The 23760-nt window shown below is 31.6% G+C and overlaps 2 protein-coding genes across 2 annotated transcripts in view; both read right to left on the minus strand.

Annotated features, from left to right (window-relative positions):
• Positions 1-12647, minus strand: part of LOC143057505 (uncharacterized) — a 56112-nt gene extending 43465 nt beyond the window's left edge. Inside the window, exons 1-13 of the mRNA XM_076230815.1 lie at positions 12474-12647; positions 10675-10927; positions 10253-10416; positions 8333-8512; positions 6966-7218; positions 5996-6159; positions 5219-5398; positions 4577-4835; positions 3643-3803; positions 2817-2981; positions 1968-2229; positions 1069-1232; positions 613-789 (exon numbers count right to left, since the gene is read on the minus strand). Coding sequence (XP_076086930.1) covers positions 613-789; positions 1069-1232; positions 1968-2229; positions 2817-2981; positions 3643-3803; positions 4577-4835; positions 5219-5398; positions 5996-6159; positions 6966-7218; positions 8333-8512; positions 10253-10416; positions 10675-10927; positions 12474-12510 — 2419 coding nt within the window. The 5' untranslated portion in view covers positions 12511-12647. The remainder of the gene's footprint in view (positions 1-612; positions 790-1068; positions 1233-1967; positions 2230-2816; positions 2982-3642; positions 3804-4576; positions 4836-5218; positions 5399-5995; positions 6160-6965; positions 7219-8332; positions 8513-10252; positions 10417-10674; positions 10928-12473) is intronic.
• Positions 12648-12873: 226 nt separating this feature from the next.
• LOC143057508 (uncharacterized) lies at positions 12874-22800 on the minus strand. The gene is made up of 12 exons (XM_076230818.1): positions 22787-22800; positions 22375-22541; positions 21917-22081; positions 20115-20324; positions 19764-19806; positions 19331-19491; positions 18533-18700; positions 16721-16973; positions 16192-16361; positions 15466-15648; positions 14785-15040; positions 12874-13135 (listed from the first exon to the last, which is right to left on the minus strand). The coding sequence occupies exons 1-12, from the start codon at positions 22798-22800 to the stop codon at positions 12874-12876; spliced, it is 2052 nt and encodes a 683-aa protein (XP_076086933.1).
• Positions 22801-23760: the final 960 nt, after the last annotated feature.

Below are 23760 nucleotides of genomic sequence, written 5' to 3' on the forward strand. Positions count from 1 at the left end.
GGTTTGCAAAGTTATTTATTATTTTCTTTCAAGTGGCATGTCGGGCGTAGTTAGTAACCAAGTCGAAAGTCCGACTGCAAAAGTGGAAGGTCGCGGACCTCGGATCACCGATCACCTCAAACCCCTGTTTACATATTGAAAAGATACGGAAATTTCGTCTTCTAATTTAAAATTGCTGCCAACAGTATGAATTTTAATAGACTACTGACCTAGTTGACTAGGTATTGATGACAAACAATATTCCTACGACTTTTGCCATTTGGGAAATCTAAACTACCTGTCTTTAGAAATTTTCGGCGATTAAATATTTCATACATTTGTTCTTTGACATCTTAGCCAAAAGCTCAGGGGATAAACTACATAAGGATTCCTAATGTGCTCTACTTCCTACGTGCAACTTCAAAACTTTTGGATAAATCACCGATTATTTAAGGTTTTTCTGGTCATATTTTTTGTAATCCAGAATTAAAAGTATAAAAAAAACTGTTCAATTAGTTATAAATAACATACTATTCAGCTAGATAATAACAATGGCACGTATTTCAGCATTTATTGGGTAGAACAAATCTAGGGTGCTCGCATAAGGCAGCTTAACTGCCTAAAAATACCAACCTATGTTCCATCCTTTCTTTCTTGGTAAATAAGGTAAGTTGTCGATATCACACTGATTCTCCAGTAGAAATGGGGCAACACCAAGTTCATGAAGAAGCACTGATGTTATGTATGTAGAAAGTTGTATACCATTAAAACTTACTCCCTTCTGTGAAATGAACTCAGTCAGTGAGAAATCTATAATAACACATAAAAGGAGTATTACATGAAGTTCTAAAGAAAAGAAAAGGAAAGAAACATAACACTTAAATATATTATGTGCATTTAAAAAAAAAAAAAACTTTTCAGGTAACTCAGATGTTACCATCAGTTAAGGATAAATTTATCAAAATCTAAATTTAAGAGAGATATAACTTTTGTGTATAAACATAGTGCATAAACATAAGAAGCATAAATGTTAAATTATTACAAAAGGTTAAAAATTATTACATAAATAATTTATAAAACATATCTCACTTGGCATTATAAATCCAGCATTCAAGTTACAGGCAGGTTTAGGAAGTCGAACATCTTTCATTAATATTTGATCAATTTCACAAGTAGCAGCTGATTCTAAACATACAGAAACATTTACGCTGAATACAACTACACCATCACTGGTCAGATCATCTATTATAAAACTGAAAAAAAAGTAACATACACATACATACAGAAATTATACAAAAGGAAAATGAACTTGCAAAATTCACAATCATCTGCATTTTTAAAATTAGTTGTAGGAAGTTTTTTTGAATGACAAAATGATGCAGTATTTATTTCACTTTCCTCATTTATTTTATAGATTAAACAAGGATGTGTACAAAGTACACGGATGCCCCACTCGCACTATCATTTTCTATGTTCAGTGGACTGTGAAATTTGGGTAAAAGATAAATATAATAATATGGCATTGAAATTGGAAAGATCATAGCATAGGAAACATGTGTACTAAGTTTCTAGTTGATTGGATCTCAACTTCATCAAAAACTACCTTGACCAAAAACTTTAACCTGAAGCGAAGCAGACAGACAAACGGATGCACAGACCAGAAAACATAATGCCCATAAATAGGGCATAATATAAGAGGATGTGGTGTTATTGCCAATGAGTCCAAATGAAGCAGATTTTAAAGCAAGCAATGGTCACCGCAATGTCATGCCTTTAATAATAAGCAAAAGCCATACTGTATAGTGAGACACAAACACCAAGAAATGACAAAAGCATGAAATAACTCAAATAAAATGCTAAACAGCCCTATTTATGACAAAACAATAAATAAATAACAAACATGTCTACTAACGCTTCTTCAATCTATTAAAATTATGATACTAAAAGTGGGCCATCTTTTTGTCTATATATTTTATTGCTATATTTACCTCAAATCAAGAAATCCATACAGTGAAAATTTCTTCTTCGATCCATATTCATAATCAACTAAGGTATATTCCAGTGTAACTTCCTCCATTGTAACAGTTAGTTGATAGTTACACATATCTAGATCAACAACAGTGTTCACCGTGATGTTTAGCAGTGGGATATCTGTACAGCAGTATATAGCTGTACATTTGTCAGGAATGTAGCAGGATGTATGGTTAGATATTGGTTCTTCTAACACAATAGTTGCTTTTGATGAACAATCTGGAAAATTTCATACATTTGAAACTTTTAAATACATGTAAAAAGTTCCTTCTATATTAAAGTAACATAGAAAGAACATACCTGCCAACTTTTCAAAATGAAAGATGGTTCTTATAGTCCTACAAAACCTTCAAGGGGGCCTTCAAATATATTCTAATGAAGTTTTTTTGGTTTCTTCATGCTTAAACAAGCTCATAGCCATTGTTAAATTAATTGTTTTCTTTAAAATAGTGGACTCAATTGCTCTTACAAAATTTTCAGTGGGGAGCCTCCATGGGGGAAATCCCCAGCAAATAGTGACAGTTGGCGGGTATGAAAGAATATCAATACAAAGTTAATGTGTTCATGTGATAAGAGCGTACTAATTACGCTCTCAAGTATAGTAGAACAACAAAATTAATTATTTCACAAAATAAAATTTTCTAAGGGCATAATTTGTTATAACAACCATATCCACTGTCTACATAAATTCAATCTTTCCTTGATCGTTAGTCATGAACAATTCAGAATATTTACAATCAATCTAAGTCGTAAAATTTTTTTTATGAACTGACTGCTGAAAACTTTTAAAGTAAAAAGTAATCTACCATTTGACCATCCATTATTGTAAACTGTAAAAGGTGCTGCATTTCTGTCACAAGATGGAGACTTCAAATAAGATGAAACTCCAAGCGCCTCAAGTACTTCTGACACTGCCATCTGATAAAGCTGAGTCAGTCCTTTTTCTGACATGTATTCAGAGATAGAAAAATCTGGAGATAAACATGAAAATAGATAATTCTTAATCATACAACTTCATCAAGAACAAAACACAAAAGAGTTTGGCATCTCTGTACAAATCTGACACTTCAAAAAAATGCTTTTATTATAACTTAAAAGAGAAGTCTGATTTTTTTGCCTTCTACTTTTTGCTGAAATGCTAAACAGGAATACTTAGAAGTGGTGCATAAAAACAGTAAATTAGTTTATCTTCTTCATCTTGTATTGTTTTGCTCTTTAATTCTTCTGTGAACAAGAATGTGTCCCCAGTACACGGATGCCCCATCCGCACTATCATTTTCTATGTTCAGTGGACCATGAAAATGGGGTTAAATCTCTAATTTGGAATTAAAATTAGAAAGATCATATCATACAGAACATATGTACTAAGTTTCATGTTGATTAGACTTCAACTTCATCAAAAACTACCTCGACCAAAAACTTTAACTTGAAGCGGGACAGACGGACGAACGAACGAACGGACGGACGAAAGGACGGACGGACGAACAGACGCACAGACCAGAAAACATAATGCCCATAAATGGGGCATAAAAAAGAAACTTCAAAGTATTAAGATTGGTATTAACAGATTTTTTTTCAAAACCATATTCATTCACAAATACATATAGATCAAATTCCTTCAGAGAATTTTACCTGGTATTTTAAATGCTTTATCCCAGTTGCAGACTGTTTTTGGTACTCTATTTTTATCAAGAATCTGGAATTCTTGACAAGGTCCATTATATTCCAGACATATCCCAATGATCATAGAAATAGCATATTGTTGTTCAGCATAAAAGTCATCTATCAAATATCTAAAAACAAATTAGAATATATAGAATTTAAGTTTGATATGAAATAAACAGGAATATGTGCTTATAGAACATAATGGGCGCCAACACTATCTAATTTCCCTGTTTTCAGATTAATCAAAGTGCTTGTAAGCACGGAACGGTAAAGATTGCTTCAATTTATCAGTGGGAGGTACAATTAAATATTGCATTGGTTGTAGTTGATTTAAGAGCAATTTTAGACAAAGAAAGATAACTCAAATTTGAAATGACTTCAACAATGACATCATTTATATTTTTAGAACAGATATAAGATTATTGCACCTTGCAATAGTTATGTAATTTTCTTGACAACTTCAAACAAAGACATTTCAACTGATCAAAACACATTCTAGATCCCCAATCAATTTAGCTGTTCTACCTAATGCTTTAAGAAACCACCAATTCTATAGTCTTTGGAAAGATTTTCTACGTATCAAAGTCAGGACCTCAGATAGAAAAAGAAGAACTGTTAAAAGCCAGTGGCGGATCTAGAAATTTTCATAAGTGGGGGCCCATTTGCTGCCTAAGAGGGGGCCAGCTCCCATCACGCTTCAGTGATTCCCTATATAATCAACCAATTTTTTTTCTCAAAAGCGGGGGGGCCCGGTCCCCCTGCCCCCCCTAAATCCGCCTCTTAAAGCTAATCAAAGTCAGTTTAAATACCGGAAAAGAAAGCATTAAGTCAGCTCTTGTACTGAACAAAAATCAAATTAAAGACCTCAGATGAAAAATTGTTAAAAGAAAATAAACCTTACTTTATCTTGAATACTCCATACAGATCCATTTCTTCCCATTGGCCCCAATGATAACTTTCCAACAAGATATCCATATCTAATCTCTCTATTCCAAACTTTATAACATAGTTGCAGGGATCAAAGTTAACAAAGAAATATAAAGATCTGTCAATTAAGTCCACATCAAGACAGCATTGGACATTGTTACAACTGTCATCTAAGTAACATGTTATAACAGATGTATCAAGGCGAGGCAGTGCAATGGATGTTGATCTACAATCTGTAGGAAAAAAATACATGCAAACAGTAAAAATCCCTTTTTTTTCACATTTGCATATTATAAGCTGATTTGTGGTTGGTACAACAAAACCAAAATGCAAGAATGATACAATCAAGTATTGTATAGCAATTTTATTTATGCCATATTTTATGATATAATTGATTTAATTTTCTACAAATATTTCACCCAGATTTTTCAAGCTTATAATACTACTATTAGTACTTTGGATCAATCATTAAATGGACTAAGGACAAAATGTATTATCTTGGATAAATGCATACAAAAATGCTTACTATCTTATACATCTTAGTTCAAGGTTTTCCTTTTAAAACAGTATACAAGAAACTTGAAAGCCCACAAATAGTAATGAGTTACAGTATTACCTGTGCTCCAACCTTGGTACTGGGCAGCAAATACAGAGCTTGGATCATGTCGACTGCATTGTTTCTCCTTTAGAAAAGGTGCTATACCAAGTGTGTCCATTAACATCAAAACAGCATTTGTAGACAATTTTTCAGATAAGTCTATATTCATATTACTGTACCATTCTGATATCGACCAGTCTGGAAACAAAAGGATATGCAGATGGCTCAGTGATACAATGCATTGAATTTAGGAATTATTGCAATGTTTTATTTTTAATGAAAAGTGAACAATGGGACAAAAGACAGCTGGCTGCCTAAGAGAGGGACACTCCCATCACACTCCAGTGCTTCCCTATATAATCAACCATTCCCCCCCCTAAATCCCCTCTGTAAAGAACCTGTGTTGATCACTTTAATGTCTTTGTGAATCTTCAACAATAGACACCCTAACACATTGTAGACTTAAATATTACCCTTAAATATAGTTCATGACAAAAATCTTTTTGTTGTTGATCTTTTATTGATAAACATATATATATTTGTTTAAAGTTTCTGTCAAGAATTTGTTGTCAAAAAAACACCAAAAAGGTAGTAACTGGTATTTTAAGGCAATAACTTTTTCAAGAGTCAATTGTTTTAATGTCTGATATTGTAAAAGCATAAACACTTACCATGGTTACTTTACAAGCACAGGAAGCAATCACTCCTTATTCTAAATATTTTTTAAACATTTTGACCGCTGGATGTTCAGCAATAAGAAATCAACCAAAAGAACATTATCTTGATATAACTTACTTTTATTCAGAAATCCCTTTGACAGGCCACAGTGTACTTTAGGCAATTCAGTTTTAGAAAATATTGTTGTTTGAAAAGCACAAGGTCCTCCATCATTAAAACAAACTTTAAAATCCAGATCTATGTAGTATGCAGATAAACCATTAAAGTCTGTAATTTTGTAACTGTAAAAAAACAATTAAACATTTATTTCTTGTTTCATATCATGTAAGTTCAAAAACAAACTTGCATTTTATCTTTTGCATAAATAGTGGTGGATCCAGAACTTTTCCTAAGGGGGGCCCGCTGACTGACCTAAGAGGGGGCCCGCTCCAGTCATGCTTCAATGATTCCCTATATAATCAACCAAATTTTTCCCACAAAGGTCACTGCATATTCTTGTTAAACAACCCTATTTTCTGTCGACATAAAATGTTATTTTCAATTCAAAAACCAGTACCACAACGTTTATCAATTAATAACTGACATCGTACTATAAATTAGGCCACAAAAAAAACCATTTGAAATGATTGCAAGAACGAGTCTGTTGTCTTGATATGTAATTAACTCTCACTCTCTGTTCAAAGTATCTAAAAACAGCTGGAAGTAAATGTCTGGCGGATACCAAAAGTGCTCACAAATTACAACTCATTAGCTCAACATTTTAAGGCTGCAGACCAAATAGGAAAATTGTTCAGTATTTTGAAGAAATTTTTGGATGAATGAATGGTAAAAAAGACGGACAGAAGGACAACCAGATTGTAATATAAACCCCACTTTTAGAGAGTGGGTAAAATCATTTCTTTTTGCACATGCATTACAAATAATACTAACTCGCCAATGTCTGACCAAGTAGTATGAAAAAGGCCAAAGGCTACCAATGGGTCTTCAAGACAGCGAAAATAAATTCGCACCCAGAGGAGGTCTTCAGCTGGCCCCCAATTTAATAAAAATAATAATTTAATAATTGATAAAATATTTGCTCACTTACCTTATTTCAATCACTTGTCCAATATGAAATTCTTTTTGGATGCCAAATTCAAAATCCATTAGAAAAAATTCATATTGAAACTTTTCGATGCCAATTTTAAATGTATAACTGCAAGGATCTATTGTAAGGAAGAAGTTGATATTTCTATTGATAAACCCAATGTGTGCACAACAGCTTAATCCATTACAAGTGTCATCTAAGTAGCATGATATGGAATCTGGTAGGTTAGGAAGGTTCACATCTGATGTGCATTCTAAAAAAAAATAATGTTGAAATAATGTTCAAGACAATTACTTTACAATTCAAAACATAGCAAGTATTTCAACTTGGTTTCAAGAAATTCAAATTAGAACAGAAGCAGATATATAATAAAAAACAAATTCTTCAGAGAACAATTGAAGGTCTTTCCCACTCGAAAATAAAAATGAAATTTAAAAAACGATGTTAGAAAATGTCACTCCGTGTTGAGGTAATGTGGTAAATCAAACTGATATAAAAAAAAAATAAGATTAATAGGTTTATGCAGAAGACTTAATTGTTTTATAATGAACCAGAAAGAATTTTTAGCAAAGGTCAAAATCTAGAATGTCAAATTGACCTTTGACCTTGACCTAATTTTGAGGTCATAGGTCAGTGATCTCAAAGCAAAAGACCCCAGGTCAATCACTTGTATGGTTGTGGAGAAATACTGATTTCAAATACAAAAGGGGAGAAAACTCCTATCAGGGTTAACCAAAACTCTTCGACTTAAATAGGTTGAAGTTGTGCCTTTTTGTTGTAAACAGATATTTGGCAAACACATCATATCATTTAATGTCACAGTTTCTTTGGAATAACGATAACAAGCAAAATTCAAAATTTATTACATGACCTTGACCTCAATTTCCTTCAAATGGACCAAGGACTTCATATCAAAAGACTGTAGGCCTCTACGACTTATAACGTATGAATTTATCCAACATATCGCCAGTCTTAAATTTACAAAGGGAAATAATTCCTATAAGATGTCACTCAAGTCAAAATTAACCAAATCATTCTTAAGAGTAGACAAAGAAAAAAAAAATAATCAGAAGAAATACAAAAGGTCTTTCCACGAAAAGTGGAAAGACCTAATGAAGTAATTTAAAAAAAAAATCATCAGCCTATAATAAGACCACATCATTCTTTGATATAGATTTATCTTTCAAATGTGTGCACATAGAATTACCTTATACATCTATTTTTAACAGATTGTAGCTGACCATGGTTTTCTCAGACAACTGTCTTTTGCTTAAAAACAGACACAACCAGGAAATTCTGATTGGTTACTCCCTCTAATTATACAAGTTGCTTATTTCATTCTTTTTTAATTAAATACATTGTAATACCTGAATTCCCTCCATTGCTACTTTCAGTTTTGTATTTACTACTAGACAGGTCACATGTTGGATTCCACAGATAACTGGCTAAATTCAGATCTTCAATAAGCTGTGATGCCAGGACTGAGGGTAACTTTGTTAAGGAACTAAGTAGTCCTTTATTATCCATCCAATTACTTATTTGGAATCCTGAAATACAAATTTTTATTTTTTTGTGTGTATTTAACTCGAATTTTTTCATATTTCTAATCCTAACTATATAAGAATTAAAGGTACTCTGTTAATGTGACAACAAGCTAACATTATACAAAAGACATAAGAAACTAAATCTTTTGATTCATATATCTCTGTGATTTCTTCAATAAAATTCAGCTTTTGTTAATGCAACCATCCAAATCATATTAATTAGCACTATGCACAAAACAGTATAATATGACCAACGAAATATAAAGTGCCCAAAGGCAAAGATGGATAAACATATAATACAGTAGACTCCGGCCAATCGGATACCCAAAATGTCAGCTAAAAATATCTGATTGTCCGATATATTCAATTAGCCGATGAACGTATATTCCTCCAATTTTTTTTTCAAAATTGACAGACACAACCCTAAGATACCAATTGCTATTATAGCTGCTTTATTAATGGAAATTTGTAACTAATCTCATTGTTTTTTCAGGTACAAGTTCGGATAATTCGGTTGATTGAGTAACAGATCGATCAGTTGATAATAATGTATTTTGTTTATCTGTCAGTCTATGGATTATTAATTATTAATTATGTGTTGATTATCTGAATAAAATATGTACCATTTAAATAATGTGACTTGTTGTTTTTGCGTGATTTGTTTCATTTGTGTGTTAAAACAGGTTAAAGCTAAAAATAGCTATGAATTCTCGGAGTAGGCCACAGGTAAATTCTATTAATAGCGAATTCATGCCGACTATAAACTTCTAACTGTAATCGTACTCGGATCTAATTTTCAACAGTTTTTGATTTATGAAACCCATTTCCAATTTCAAGTAATACAACTATGTTTATGATTATAAAATTGGGCATCAAGATGAGTAAAATTAATTTTGCTTTTCTATCTTATCTGTCGTGGTTCAAAATAAAAGGCTGAATATTATGTAAATTAGGAAAATGGCGCACGTGTGTACAAGTTACATAATTCTATTTCACCTGGGAAATGCTATTGACATACGATTCCTTGTTTTTACACGGGACTTCTATATATATTTTAATAAATTGTTGAGAAAGAGGTACATTTCATTCATATTTAATAAACATTGATGAACATCACGCACAGTTTATCATTTCTGTCGTGTCATTGTTTGTGAAGTAAATGATAACGATCACATTTGGATAAACACATAACAAACACATCTTGGGCAGAATATAATATCAAATTCATAAAATAAACAAGACAATAAGAAAAAATATGTTTTATTTGACTATGAAAGATCATTTTTATTAATAAAATGAAACATTTCTGTACTAAAGTTTTCTTAAACTTCGTAATGGCGTAACTTCCGGCTTCATTTCCTGTCAAAAAAAATATGAAATTATTTCAAAATATTCGATTGTACATGGTTTTCACACATTTTCCATGAATATTCCTATCCAATTAGCCGATATATTCTAATAACCGATATTCGATTATCCGATGTATTTTGACTGAAATGTATCGGGAATGGTTCGGTGTTTTGAAATAATATTACAATAGCCGATATATATGATTAACCGATATCCGATTAGGTGGAGTCTACTGTATCATATATTTTATGTAATGCTTATTAGAAACTTATGTAAATTTGAGATAATATGGAAACCTAAAAATACTTGCTACTGCAAACAAACAGCTATTAATGTTGTGAAAAAATTAACTCAAGTACAGCTGATAAAATATATTTTAAGATATACACTGACCTGGAATAACAAAGTCATCAGACCATGAACAAAGTAGTTTTGGTATCCTTACACTGTCCAAAATGTCAAATGTGTATCTACAGTCTCCATATGTCTCAAAACATACACTGATCTTTATATCAAACAGGAAAATCTTCTCAACTGTTATTTCTTCTAACCTGAATCTGATTTTTTTTAGATAAATGAAATTTGTTACAAAGACACACAAATTTTGAAAATGATTAAAATAAAACACTTTTTTGTATTCTTTAAATTTAGGAAAGTTGGGAATCAAAATGAGGACCAGCCATTAAATGTGTACATCCTTTTATCAAGAATATTATTATTTTTTAGTATTTCTCAAGCTTGATCTCTTGTGTATAATTAATTTTTGATCTCATAAAATTAATTTCTCATCTTGTCCAATCTCAAAGTATACTTACTCAAGTCTGATCATATTTCCTAGTGATACAGTTTTCCATGTATTAAAAGTGTAGTCAAACAAAGATTCGTTAATGACAAGTTTCTCAATTCCAATACTGAGTTTGTAGGCACAAGCATCCAATAATACATGTGTTTCAAAAGTTCTTTTAAGAATAGGAACATCAACACAACATTGTATGCCTGTACAGTAACTTGGTAAACGACAACGTGCATACACTGGTAAAGCTGCTACTGGAATGTCTGCTGAACAAGCTGAAATAGAGTAATTATATCTGTAGCTAAAGGTGGAAACTAAGCAGAATTTCAGCTTTTAAAGACATCCTCATTATAAGAACAATTGCACAATCTGCCTATGGAATAATATATTCATTGCAATACTGAAATCGTAATAAAAGAACAGTATTTAATGTCCCTGACTTATGCACATTTTTCTTTCTACTGGCAATTGGAAAATATGGATATAGTTGAGGAAGTTTTGCTATAAAGATTGTTATGTCCAGTTGGTACTTAACAGTTTCAGGACAAGAACAGTTTCAGGAATGTTTAGCAAAATTTATTTAAGAAATAAGATATAATAATTTATTTTACTATTGGCACTCAGTATACAAACCTAATGTATCCCATCCTAGACTGTTACTGTTATAAATTGACTATAAACAAGCCAACATTATTTTGTATGTTCATTCAAATAAAAGCAAATGAATGATACTGTGTTGTTTTAATTGGCACTCAGTATACAAACCTAACGTATCCCATCCTAGACTTTTACTGTTATAAATTGACTATAAACAAGCCAACATTATTTTGTATGTTCATTCAAATAAAAGCAAATGAATAATACTGTGTTGTTTTAATTGGCACTCAGTATACAAACCTAACGTATCCCATCCTAGACTTTTACTGTTATAAATTGACTATAAACAAGCCAACATTATTTTGTATGTTCATTCAAATAAAAGCAAATGAATAATACTGTGTTGTTTTAATTGGCACTCAGTATACAAACCTAACGTATCCCATCCTAGACTTTTACTGTTATAAATTGACTATAAACAAGCCAACATTATTTTGTATGTTCATTCAAATAGAAGTAAATGAATAATACTGTGTTGTTTTAATTGGCACTCAGTATACAAACCTGACGTATCCCATCGTAGACTGTTACTGTTATAAATTGACTATAAACAAGCCAACATTATTTTGTATGTTCATTCAAATAAAAGCAAATGAATGATACTGTGTTGTTTTAATTGGCACTCAGTATACAAACCTAACGTATCCCATCCTAGACTTTTACTGTTATAAATTGACTATAAACAAGCCAACATTATTTTGTATGTTCATTCAAATAGAAGCAAATAAATGATACTGTGTTGTTTTAATTGGCACTCAGTATACAAACCTAACGTATCCCATCCTAGACTTTTACTGTTATAAATTGACTATAAACAAGCCAACATTATTTTGTATGTTCATTCAAATAGAAGTAAATGAATAATACTGTGTTGTTTTAATTGGCACTCAGTATACAAACCTGACGTATCCCATCGTAGACTGTTACTGTTATAAATTGACTATAAACAAGCCAACATTATTTTGTATGTTCATTCAAATAAAAGCAAATGAATAATACTGTGTTGTTTTAATTGGCACTCAGTATACAAACCTAACGTATCCCATCCTAGACTTTTACTGTTATATATTGACTATAAACAAGCCAACATTATTTTGTATGTTCATTCAAATAGAAGCAAATAAATGATACTGTGTTGTTTTAATTGGCACTCAGTATACAAACCTGATGCATCCCATCCTAGACTGTTACTGTTATACATTGACTGTGAACAAGCTGGATCTTGTAGATACCCAGATATTCCTAGCTGATGATATAAAAGGTCCACTGCAAACTGTGGCAATTCTTTCCCAATTGTTATATCCTGTTTTTCTAGCCAGTTTGTAAGGGAGAAATCTTTAAAAAAAAAAAAACCAATTCAACAATGTTTTAATGTTTGAAGAAGTACATTTTTATTGTACTTCAAATGCATTATACTTCATACTTCAGCAGATTTGCATTTGTCCTTGTTTTAAACATAAGAAATGTTAACCCACCCTAAAATATGATAATATCCCTGATCCTGTTTCAGTATTATGCATTTCTGTTCAGATCTTTTACAAAAGAAGGGGGAAAGATACCAGATCTAAAGGGACAGTAAAACAGCTGTCTGAGTATCAAATATGAAAATGTTGTCGTAATATTCTTTGTGAATTTTTGTTAAGGCATTTTCATAATAATAATTAACTTTTAGAAGAAATCCATTACCATAGTCACATAAAGGTTTTGGTAGTTTTGTATCCTTGAATAATACTTCATGAAGAAAGCAACCACTTGATTCAAAACATAAGCTCATGTTGATGTTGGCAACAAAAGTTCTTTCACTTAGGAATTCATAGATCTGATAGCTAGAACAACAAAAGCGATTTATTTTAAAATTCAACAATAACAAGAATGTGTCCATAGTACATGGATGCCCACTCACACTATCATTTTCTATGTAAAGTGGACCCTGAAAGTGGGGTAAAAACTCTAATTTGGCATTTAAATTAGAAAGATCATATCATAGGGAATATGTATACTAAGTTTCAAGTTGAAAAAAGTAAAATCACAAAAATACTGGACTCAGAAATCAAAATCAAATAACAAAACGCATCAAAAACGAATGGACAAGAACTGTCATATTCCTGACTTGGTACAGGCATTTTCAAATGTACAAAATGGTGGATTGAACCTGGTTTTATAGCTAGCTAAACCTCTCACTTGTCTGTCAGATCATTGATGATTGAACTTCAACTTCATTAAAAACTACCTTGACCAAAAACTTTAATCTGCAATTTGCACTATCATTTTCTATGTTCAGTGAACCGTGAAATTGGGGTCAAAACTCTAAGTTGGCATTAAAATTAGAAAGGTCATATCACAGGGCACAAGTTTCAAGTTGATTGGACTTCAACTTCATCAAAAACTACCTTGACCAAAAACTTTAACCTGAAGACAGACGAACAGACAAAACAGACGAACGGACACACAGACAAGACTATCGTAGGTGGGACATAATAAAAATGATCTGATATAAGCTTAATTTCCAGGATATTATCTTGGAAGAAATGTCACAAAGACAAATAATTCTGACTCTAAGCTGGCTTTCATCCCCCATCTTTGCTTTATAGACCATAACCTTTGTAATAATAGCACACATCAATTTTAAAATCTATAGTTTGACTAAGCCATGGATCCAATTGTACAAAGCCCAGGTTTCACTTGAATTAAGCATGCTTATATCACAATCCACAAAGGCTGTGACGGAAATGATCACAATAAGCTCCTTCTAACATGAATACTTTTGAAAACAAGATGATTTTATAAGATTTACAATCAAAAATTAACATGACATGCTGCTTATTTGTTTATTCTGCAAAATATTTTGATCAAATTCATTTCTAAAACAAGAATGTGTCCACAGTACACAGATGCCCCACTCGCACTATCATTTTCTATGTTTAGTGGACCGTGAAATTGGAATAAATTCTCTAATTTGGCATTAAAATTAGAATGATCTTATCAAAGGGAACATGCATACTAAGTTTCAAGTTGATTGGACTTCTACTTTGTCAAAAACTACCTTGACCAAAAACTTTAACCTGAAATTTGCACTATCATTTTCTATGTTCAGTGAACCGTAAAATTGGGGTCAAAACTCTAATTTGGCATTTAAATTAGAATGATCATATCATAGGGCACATGTATACTAAGTTTCAAGTTGATTGGACTTCAACTTCATCAAAAACTACCTTGACCAAAAACTTTAACCTGAAGCGGGACAGAAGGACGAATGAACAGACGGTACGACAGACGGACGGACGAACGGACGCACAGACCAGAAAACATAATGCCCCTCTACTCTACTATCGTAGGTGGGGCATAAAAACAAACGTAACAGGCTAAAGGCAAAAGTATGTTCAAATATCATCTGATTCCACATAGGAAGTTAAGAACAGAATTTAGCGGATAATATGGCACTTAAGAATTCTTAAACATAAAATAAATTACTTACTCAATTTTTAAAAGTCCAAGAAAGGAAAATGTCTGCACGGTTCCAAACTCCAAATTCAAAACTGAAATTGTTCTGTTGAGGTTTTCTACACCAATAGTAAATTTGTTATTGCAAGCATCCAAATTTACATAAAAATTCAAGGCAAGTCTAAGTTTCTGTATATCTATGCAGCAATCTAGAGCTGTACAACTGTTTGTAATATGGCAAGAAAGACCAGACTGTAATTTTGGTAAATTCATGCTTGTTCCATCACATTCTGTAAATGAACAAAATCTAGTCATTTTATTATGTTCATAACATGTTGATATTTGGAGAAATTTTAAGCTTACTATATCATGTATATGTAAATTTTGGAGAAAAAAAAACAACATGTTGGAGGCACTGGAGTTCGATACAATAATAGTGACTAAAACTTTATCCAGTTTTCCTATTCGTTTCTGTACAAATTTCATTTGCTCCATCATGAAATAGAAAAAAAAATGCAGGATTTATAAACTATTCCCAATCGAACAATAAATAGATAGTTTTCTTAGAATCAAAGAAATTGTCTTGAAAATATGTTTTCCTGATTCAAAGCAGTTTAACTGTATTCTGTTTAATAATCTGTAATCTTAATCAAAATAAAAATTTTGTATTCTGTTCATGTGATATTTCTTTGGGTAAACATGTCTTTTTACATACCATGACTAATATTCCACCCTTTACTGTCAATATCAATGTAAGGCTCTGCACGTCTATCACATTGTGGATCTTTCAAGTATGTCCTTACTCCCAATTCTTCCATCAATCGCATCACCACAAAGTCCTCCAATGTGTTTTGGTCAGTAAAACTGTTATCAGTCAACCATTTATTCATAGAAAACCCTGCAACAGATTTAACTTTCAATTCATGTTGACCTTTTACAATATGTGTGCAAATGAACTAACAAAATACTGATTTTGCATGGCCTTAAATACTATGAAATTTGTAAAAATGGTCAACTTTCTAACTTATGAGTACATTGGATAATTACTTATGAAAACATAAAAACAATAATATTTTAAGAGGGTGGTAAAAGGTTATTTTCATGCAATGTGTTTTGCCATTTTTATTTCGTGTGCAGCCATGAAAAAGCTTCATTATTCACCTTGTTTCGTGAAATCGGCAAAAAGATCAACGTGCAAGACATTTCTAATTGTTCGTTCATCGTGAAATGGTAATGTTATTTCGCGTTCTTCTTTACGCCCCTCTTTAAAACAAGAAATATTTTAATTTGTTTTCAGTAATTACTTCATGGTATTAAAAAAACTCACATGAGTACATTCAAATTGCTATTGATGTAGACACCTAATGAACTATGGCTTTTTTACTGAAAGATATTCTCAAATTCCCAAATAGCTACCTTGCAATACTCCATGATAACTTACCTGCAATGTGAAATCCTTTATCCCACCCACAGAGTGGCTTGTGAAATTTCTGTTTGTTTAAGATGACAATATTCACAATACAATTATTTGGATCTAAATATTCCAGGCACAGTTGAAAAGATAAGTCCATTATGTAAACCTTTTCATCTACCAGGTCAAAAATCTTATACCTACAAAATAACAGAACAACTACAGTATTAGTCTAACATTCCATTCTAAAGATGAGGTTGTTATTATTTCTGAGTCTCTAATTACCCTGTATTGCTCAGATGTCATCTTTATATAAAAAGTATAGATGCATATAATTCACAGCAATAGTCATGTTCAACATATTATTTTAAAAGGGATATCTCTTTAGATGTATCTTTAGACCTGTATAGTGATTATACAGTTGAGAGATAAACATGGAAGTCATATATAATGAAAAAAACATATGTTTCATGAACACAAAATATGGAAGCAACTTGAGTACTATTAGATATTTAATTTAAAAACAAATAGTACTTTCATAAACTTTATTACGTCTTACTTCAGTTTTATTCCTCCTTGAAGGGTAAACGTTTCTTCTTCTCCCCATGTGTATTTTAAAAGAGACTTTTTAACATGTATAGACTCTATGGCGATCTCCATTTCATACAGACATTGATCTAGTGACACTTCCAGGCTTATACTTTTTTGAATGAATGTTACATCAACACAGCATTCCATTGCCAAACAGGACTCTGGTACAAAACATGATACACCTGATGGCAGACTTGGTATATTGGTCAGTGAGGAACAGTCTAAAAATATAGAGAATGGCAAATGTAACTACCACTGTTCATAAGTCAATTGTGAATCCAAAATGAATGGTCATCTAGAAGCGCTATCAAAGAACAATGTTTACTATGAATCCAAATGCATAAGGCCTCAGGTGTTTAAATTAAACAAAGCATAAGCAAATGCAGTATCTAAACCACCTTTCTTGCATAATATATATAATGAAGTGCCAAAATTAATGTCTTGATATTTATGAGATGGCCAAATTTGAAATGAATCTACATTACAATCAAAAAGATTCTCAATCAATGGTAACATTCCTCTTTTACTGATTAATCATTACTCTCCTCCTTCCCTTTAGCTAAATTTTTTAGCTATAATTTTAGCTATAATGTATAAATGATTTGATTTGATTATTACACAATATCCTCCAATTATTACTATTGAGCTGTTTAAGTGAAGCAAACTTTTGGAGGTATAAAACAAAATCAAATAGGCCTAAAATCTTTCTAGTAAAAATATATAACATGAGAATTTGTTAACTGTACCATAAAATGCTGGCAAGATTGTAGGATTTAATAATGTCCTCCATGAAAAAATGTCCACCGGACACATTTTGACAATATTTACTTATTTAAATGTGTCCTGGACACAATTTCCTATGAAAACATGTCCTCAGGTATGAAAAAGTGTTCATGAACATGGACATTATTCACTACCATAATATTGTCCAGGTGGACATTTTTTTCACAGGACATTGTGTCCGCCAGGGCATTTTTTGATATGATTAGATAACATTCACTACGAAAATTTTTTCTGCAGATGGACCATATTTCATAACTGTTGCTGTAAAATGCTGTCCACTTAGGAGACAATATTTCATGGCAATGGACATTATTTATTTTCTATTGCCTTCTTATCTGACATAATAAATATTATAAAGTTCTTCATATTTGATTTTACACTTCCTTCTTATTGTTATTCTTTCATTGTCATTACCATTTGCTAGGAATTTCTAAGAACTTAAATTTCTCTATATTCACTTCCATCCATTATTTATTTGTTTACATTTGTCACATCAATCCTTCATATTTTAATTAAAATTCAAGTATAATAAAACTTTGTAATAACCTTTGTATTACTTCCCTTGGATGACACAATTTAATAGCAACTACTATGAAAATTTGTCCTGTGAGTGGACACTATTTCATATTGTTAGCAGTAAAAATCTGTCCTTTTGAGGGACACCATTCCATGGCAATGGACATTATTAAATACCAAATTTCAATGAAAAAGTGTCCATGTGGACACTTTTTCATAGGACACTATTATGTCTTACAAGATCACATTCCCAATTTCTGTGGACTGCAAAATCTGAGTAAAAAACCCTAAATTGCTTTATGGATCGATATTCCAATAGTTAACTCATAATGAACACATTCTCTAAGTTTCAAGTTGATTAAATCACAAAATCATGGTACATTACCTTAACCTGCTACAAAACTAAGAGACTAATTATAATGGACAGACCAGAAAACAAAATGATCTCTACTAAAGTTTAAAAATATATTTGCATACTTACTGCTGTTCCAGGCATTGTTATAAAATGGATATGAAGCTCTAGAACAAGATGGAGAAAGTAAAAATTCATCTAGCCCAAGTCTGTCAATAATAGTTTTGATAATATCTGTAGGTAATAAATCTGTAATACTATCTGTCGTCTGTTTTAACAAAGCTGTCAGTGAGAAATCTAGAAAGAGCAAAAAAAAAGTAGAAACATTAGTGAGCTATCAATAGCATTTTATACTTCTATGAGTCTTTTTTGTCAGATAAGTACTGATATCATTCTTGAAGAGTTTTCACAGCAAGGAACATCTATTCAAGAAACTGTCTTTAAATAGTAAAACCAAGTATTTAACATACTTTAAAGCTTAGAATAATATTTAATTCAACAAAATGAACTATTTACTTCAATTTAAAGCAGTCAAAAGACGTTTATTTCAGATAATTAAGAACTTTCTGCTGTTTTATTATTTAGAAATAAAAGATTGGACATCTATTCTTATAATCCGACCTAATAACTCAAATGCAAACCCTTCATGCAGTCTTTCTTGTATTTTCTTTATCGATCAACAATCACAAAAATAACTGCACACATTACAGCTGATTGCATTCAGTGTGTAGGGAAAGGTAGAATCCTTGGTTAGCTTGCTTGTTAGTTGAACCCTGAAGGTATTATTAGGTAAGGTATATACCCTCCTTTCAATGTATTTAGTCCTCCAGACAGATAGATTGGTTATCTATCAGACTAGTCTACTCTTAAAGGAGGGTAGTTTATCTTAAAGATCTGAATTTACATTTGTCAAATGATAATTATTACCCTGTGGAAAACCAGATCCCCAATCACAAAATATTTTAGGCAGCTTGGTGTCTTTGAAGACTGCAATAGTTGTCAAACAGTCCTGGTTAGTTTCAAAACAGAGGCTGATATTCAAACTGAACTGGAACTTTTTTTCTGATGCAAGATCTATTATCAAATACCTGTAATGAAATTTTGAATGTAATTAACTTTTATTTTAAGTTACATGGATATGTCAAATGAACTTTTTTAAGAACTTTGAAATCCTATAAACTAAAGTTATTAATGGTGAAAATATAGGTCATAAAAACCAAATATTATTGATTTGAGTTATTCTTATAAATTAATCATAACTGTAATACCTAAAAGATATAACATATTAATTAGTTTCAGAGAAATTGACCATGTTACATGTAAACTATAATCAATTCTTGACAGGTTTATCAAAACTTACTCTATTCTCACAACATTCAAGAGAGTGAACTTCTGAACTGTTCCTGAAAATAGTAAATAGATATGGTCATGGCCACAGAAAAATATCCTGCCTTTAATAAATGTTTAAAAGACTTCACAAGTTATCAATAGTAAATGCATAATTGCCTTATAAAGGGAATATCTTAAAAACTTTAAACATTCTACGCAACATTAGAAATTCAAGTTTGGTTTTTTTTTTCAATTTCAAGGTGGATTGGGAACTTCTAAAAGAGACTCCCATATTACATTTAATAAGATTCAGTTATCATACTGCTGGTATAAAATAAGCATTGAACTAAAAATACTCGAAACTATAAACAATTATAAATACCATATGTATAATCTGTTAAGTTCAGCGTCTTCTGATATCTGTCTATCTGTAAATGTAACTGATGCCTGCATGTATCCAGTTCAAATGAAGCCTTGAATTTGTGCTGCAAGAAATCGACACCTAAACAACAATCAATGCCTAAGCAAGATGACAAGAAATTGCACCTAGCATCAGCTGGTAAATCTGGTAATATCACATCTTCAAAACAACCTGCAAAAAAGTGAAAAGTCTTGCTATACATAAAAGCTTCAATTTAAATGGGTCTTATTGTACAATCAAAAATGTCTAAGGTCAATTCCGCAAAGGAAATGGCAATATCAATTTTAATACAATTATAAACTCTATATATTTATTAACTTAAAACCTATACCGTATATATATCATATATATGCAAATACCAAGTGCTTGCTTCTCAAAAGATAGTGTGTCCTTATTAACTGGCATTCCAGTTGAATCAGAAATTTTTAACGTTTGTCACACTGTGTGTGTCTCACCTCAAGTTGTTAATGTCATGTACAGGTGTAATGCTGACTCATAGATGCCAACCCCCTTTTGACACAATCAGTAACAATCTATCAAAATATTCTGTAATTTTGAAAACTTTTCAGTAATCATTCAAAGACGTGCATTTACCAAAAATATTTCTGACAATTGGTTGCAAAGTGATGTGCATTGACATGTTTTGATTAACATGTTATCTGTAGTATGTATCCCTTTCATTAAGGCCACAATTAAAAATATTTTGGTTTGCACAAATCCTACTCAAGGTTGAGACAGTGGGTAGGTAGGTAGGCATTTCTTTTTTTTCTTTTTTTTTTAAAGTAAAAAAAAAGAATCGGATGTTTATTAGTCTTCATGCCTATCTGATTAAAAAAAAACTTCTTCAAATCAGGACAATACAAGAATTTGGGTAGGCCGCTTTTTTCTGGGTAGGTAGGGTTTGGGCAAACAAACCTATTCTTTATTATGGCCTAATTGATCAGACAGTCTTGACTTATACATTTTCATTTTGTCTAAGCGAAGAAGAGAAAGGGGAAAGCTACTTCATAAAATACAAGTCTGCCTCTTTGGAAGTCAGTTAGTTAAGTGATAAGTCAATAACTCCAGAGAAACAGGAAACATTACATTTACATTTTCTAAATATAGGACCAAGTAGGAAAAACAAGGATAAAAATCCGCTTTTTATAAAATTGGACGGCGATGACCTGGAATCCGTAACTATTTGACTTTGACCATAATAGCGTAGTTTTGATCGCTAAATCGGAAAATTACGGAGAAATCGTAATGGTTGGCATCTAAACTGACTGTAAAAAGTAACGGATAAGTTCATTTGTCTACTTCATATTAAGTTTATATAAATGCAGCTTGACCATGCCTTGAAGAAATTCACCGTTCTAACCTGGTATAAAGGAATTCAATAACTATTCATCAAAATGTTCTGAAAATGCTTATCATAGAGCCAGCTTCTTAAAGTAATTTTTTAATAGGTGGTCTGTCACCCTCCTGAGACAAGTTTGATATCAAGGTAAGTATCAGAAACAAATGAAACCACTTGCAGAGAACATTATAACCATCATTCCTTGGGGTTCAATTAACATTGAATAGTTGGTTTCAGAGAGAATGAAGATAAAAATGTAAACAGACAATTAAGGAAGATGGACAATGATGAATGATTACTGATGCCACTATCTCACCCTTTTAAGTTAGTTAAAAATAGATGTGTGTAAGCCAAGTAATTATCTATCAACACAGGTTACGAACAAATTCTATAAACGAATTCTTGGTTTTAATTTTTAAAATACCTTTGGTCCATCCATCTTTATCGGGTTCGTATTCCAAGCTACAAGAGTCACGATTTAGGTAAGAAGACAGTCCTAACTGTTCCAATATCTGCCTGATTATATCCTTGGGCAGGATGTCATTGATGTCAAATCCTTCGTCTCCGAGGAAGTTCTCCAAAGAAAAATCTGAAAAATCACAAATATGAATAATATATATGTAATACATATAACCATACTAAACAACAGTTCAATAGAGACCTGCATATTGATTACCATGAAATTCTGCTCCTGAACAAGCTTCAGGATAGATTTGAAAGATATCATCCAGAAACCTTACAATTGTCATACATTGTTAGCATGTATATTTAGCACAAAAAAATATAAAAAAAACAGATACTCACCATCCTTTATATCTTAATTAACAACTCCTGTTTGAAATATAATTTGCATTATTATTTTACTTGTAGAAACATGTTTACTTTGTGTAAAGAAAGAATCAGCTTCCCAGTCACAGAGTGGTTTTGGTACCAGGGTATCTTGGAATACTGTCACATCATATAAACAGGGTTTAGACGACTCAAAACACACACTGAGATTCAAACTGACTCTAAGTTTCTTCTCCTCATGAAGATCGTCAATCTTGTATCTAAAACATTTAAGAGCAACAATTCAACAAAGACATTTAAATTTGTTTCACTTAACCTAAATTTTCTAATAATCAATCTACATGCAATGCTTAGTAATACTATCCCAACACAAAGTGTGGTACTACAACTAACCACATGGATTTCCTTACTAATTGCTTTAGTATGTTTTAAGTTAGAGACAATACAAGTTGCTCTTCAATTGTGCTTCAATGTCACATCTTTAAAATAATTTGAACTTTTAAACTCTAGAAAGCTCATTTGTTCTTTAATCAACTTTTTCCCCTTTTGTTTATAAAGTAACTAAATCATTCTGAAGAAGCATACATACGTAATTCTTAATATCCCCTTCAAATTGAAGTGCTTGGTAGTACCTATATAAAAGAAGAAAACAATGTTATAACTTTTTAAAAGAAAACTATACTACTGTTATGAAAAATATTTATTTTAATGAATAAATCAATCTGTGAAAGGAAGTTTAAGGTTTACATTACTGTAAATTCAGAAGTTATGAGGGTTTTTTTATCCATGCAAATAATGTGACTAGGTGCGTATCACAATAATAAGAACCTGCATTCTGATATCTAATAATACAGATTTCCCCAAACACAATAATTGATTTCGTATTTATGTTCATTTTTCTACAAATTTGCAATAATAAACACACACAACAATTTCTGAATTTACCGTACTTACATTAGAGCTCTTGATTTTCATGAGGTCATTGTATTAATTCCTATTGAACAATATATTTAACAGAATAAGACATTTTGAATTAAAAAAGGTTTGAAAGGGTATATCAAATGCTCACCAAATTCATAGTCCAACAAGCTAATAGGATCTATAACAAGTTTTTCTAGTCCTACTGTCATGACATTGGTACACATGTTCACATCCAGGAAAGCATTAAATGATCTATCCAGAAAATCTACTTCTATACAACAGTCCACGGCAGTACAGTGGGAAGGAATCATACATGATACAGGATTAGGCAATGGTGTCAAAGATACATCTAATGGACATACTGAAATACAAAGAAAAGTAAAACTTTAAATTTGTCCACTAGAATTTACTTCTAGATCAGAGGCCCTTTTCATAAAAAATCTTAAAACTAATATTTCTTGAAAGTTATACCGAGATGATCATGACTTACAAGACTATTTCTCGTATAGGATTTTTGTGAAATTTAGATCATGGTTCTCTGATCTTTCGTTCATGCCC

Source organism: Mytilus galloprovincialis, chromosome 13 (assembly GCF_965363235.1).
Source record: "Mytilus galloprovincialis chromosome 13, xbMytGall1.hap1.1, whole genome shotgun sequence".
Taxonomy (NCBI): Eukaryota; Metazoa; Mollusca; class Bivalvia; order Mytilida; family Mytilidae; genus Mytilus; species Mytilus galloprovincialis.

What these genes read in the sequence shown, in the direction of transcription:
- LOC143057508 (XM_076230818.1), bottom strand. An exon ending in CAAGGAGGAATAAAACTGAA is followed by an intron (nt 16,362 to 16,720) that starts GTAAGACGTAAT and finishes GTTATTTTGTAG; the next exon opens with GTATAAGATTTTTGACCTGG. An exon ending in CTTGGACTTTTAAAAATTGA is followed by an intron (nt 13,136 to 14,784) that starts GTAAGTAATTTA and finishes TTGTTGTTCTAG; the next exon opens with CTATCAGATCTATGAATTCC.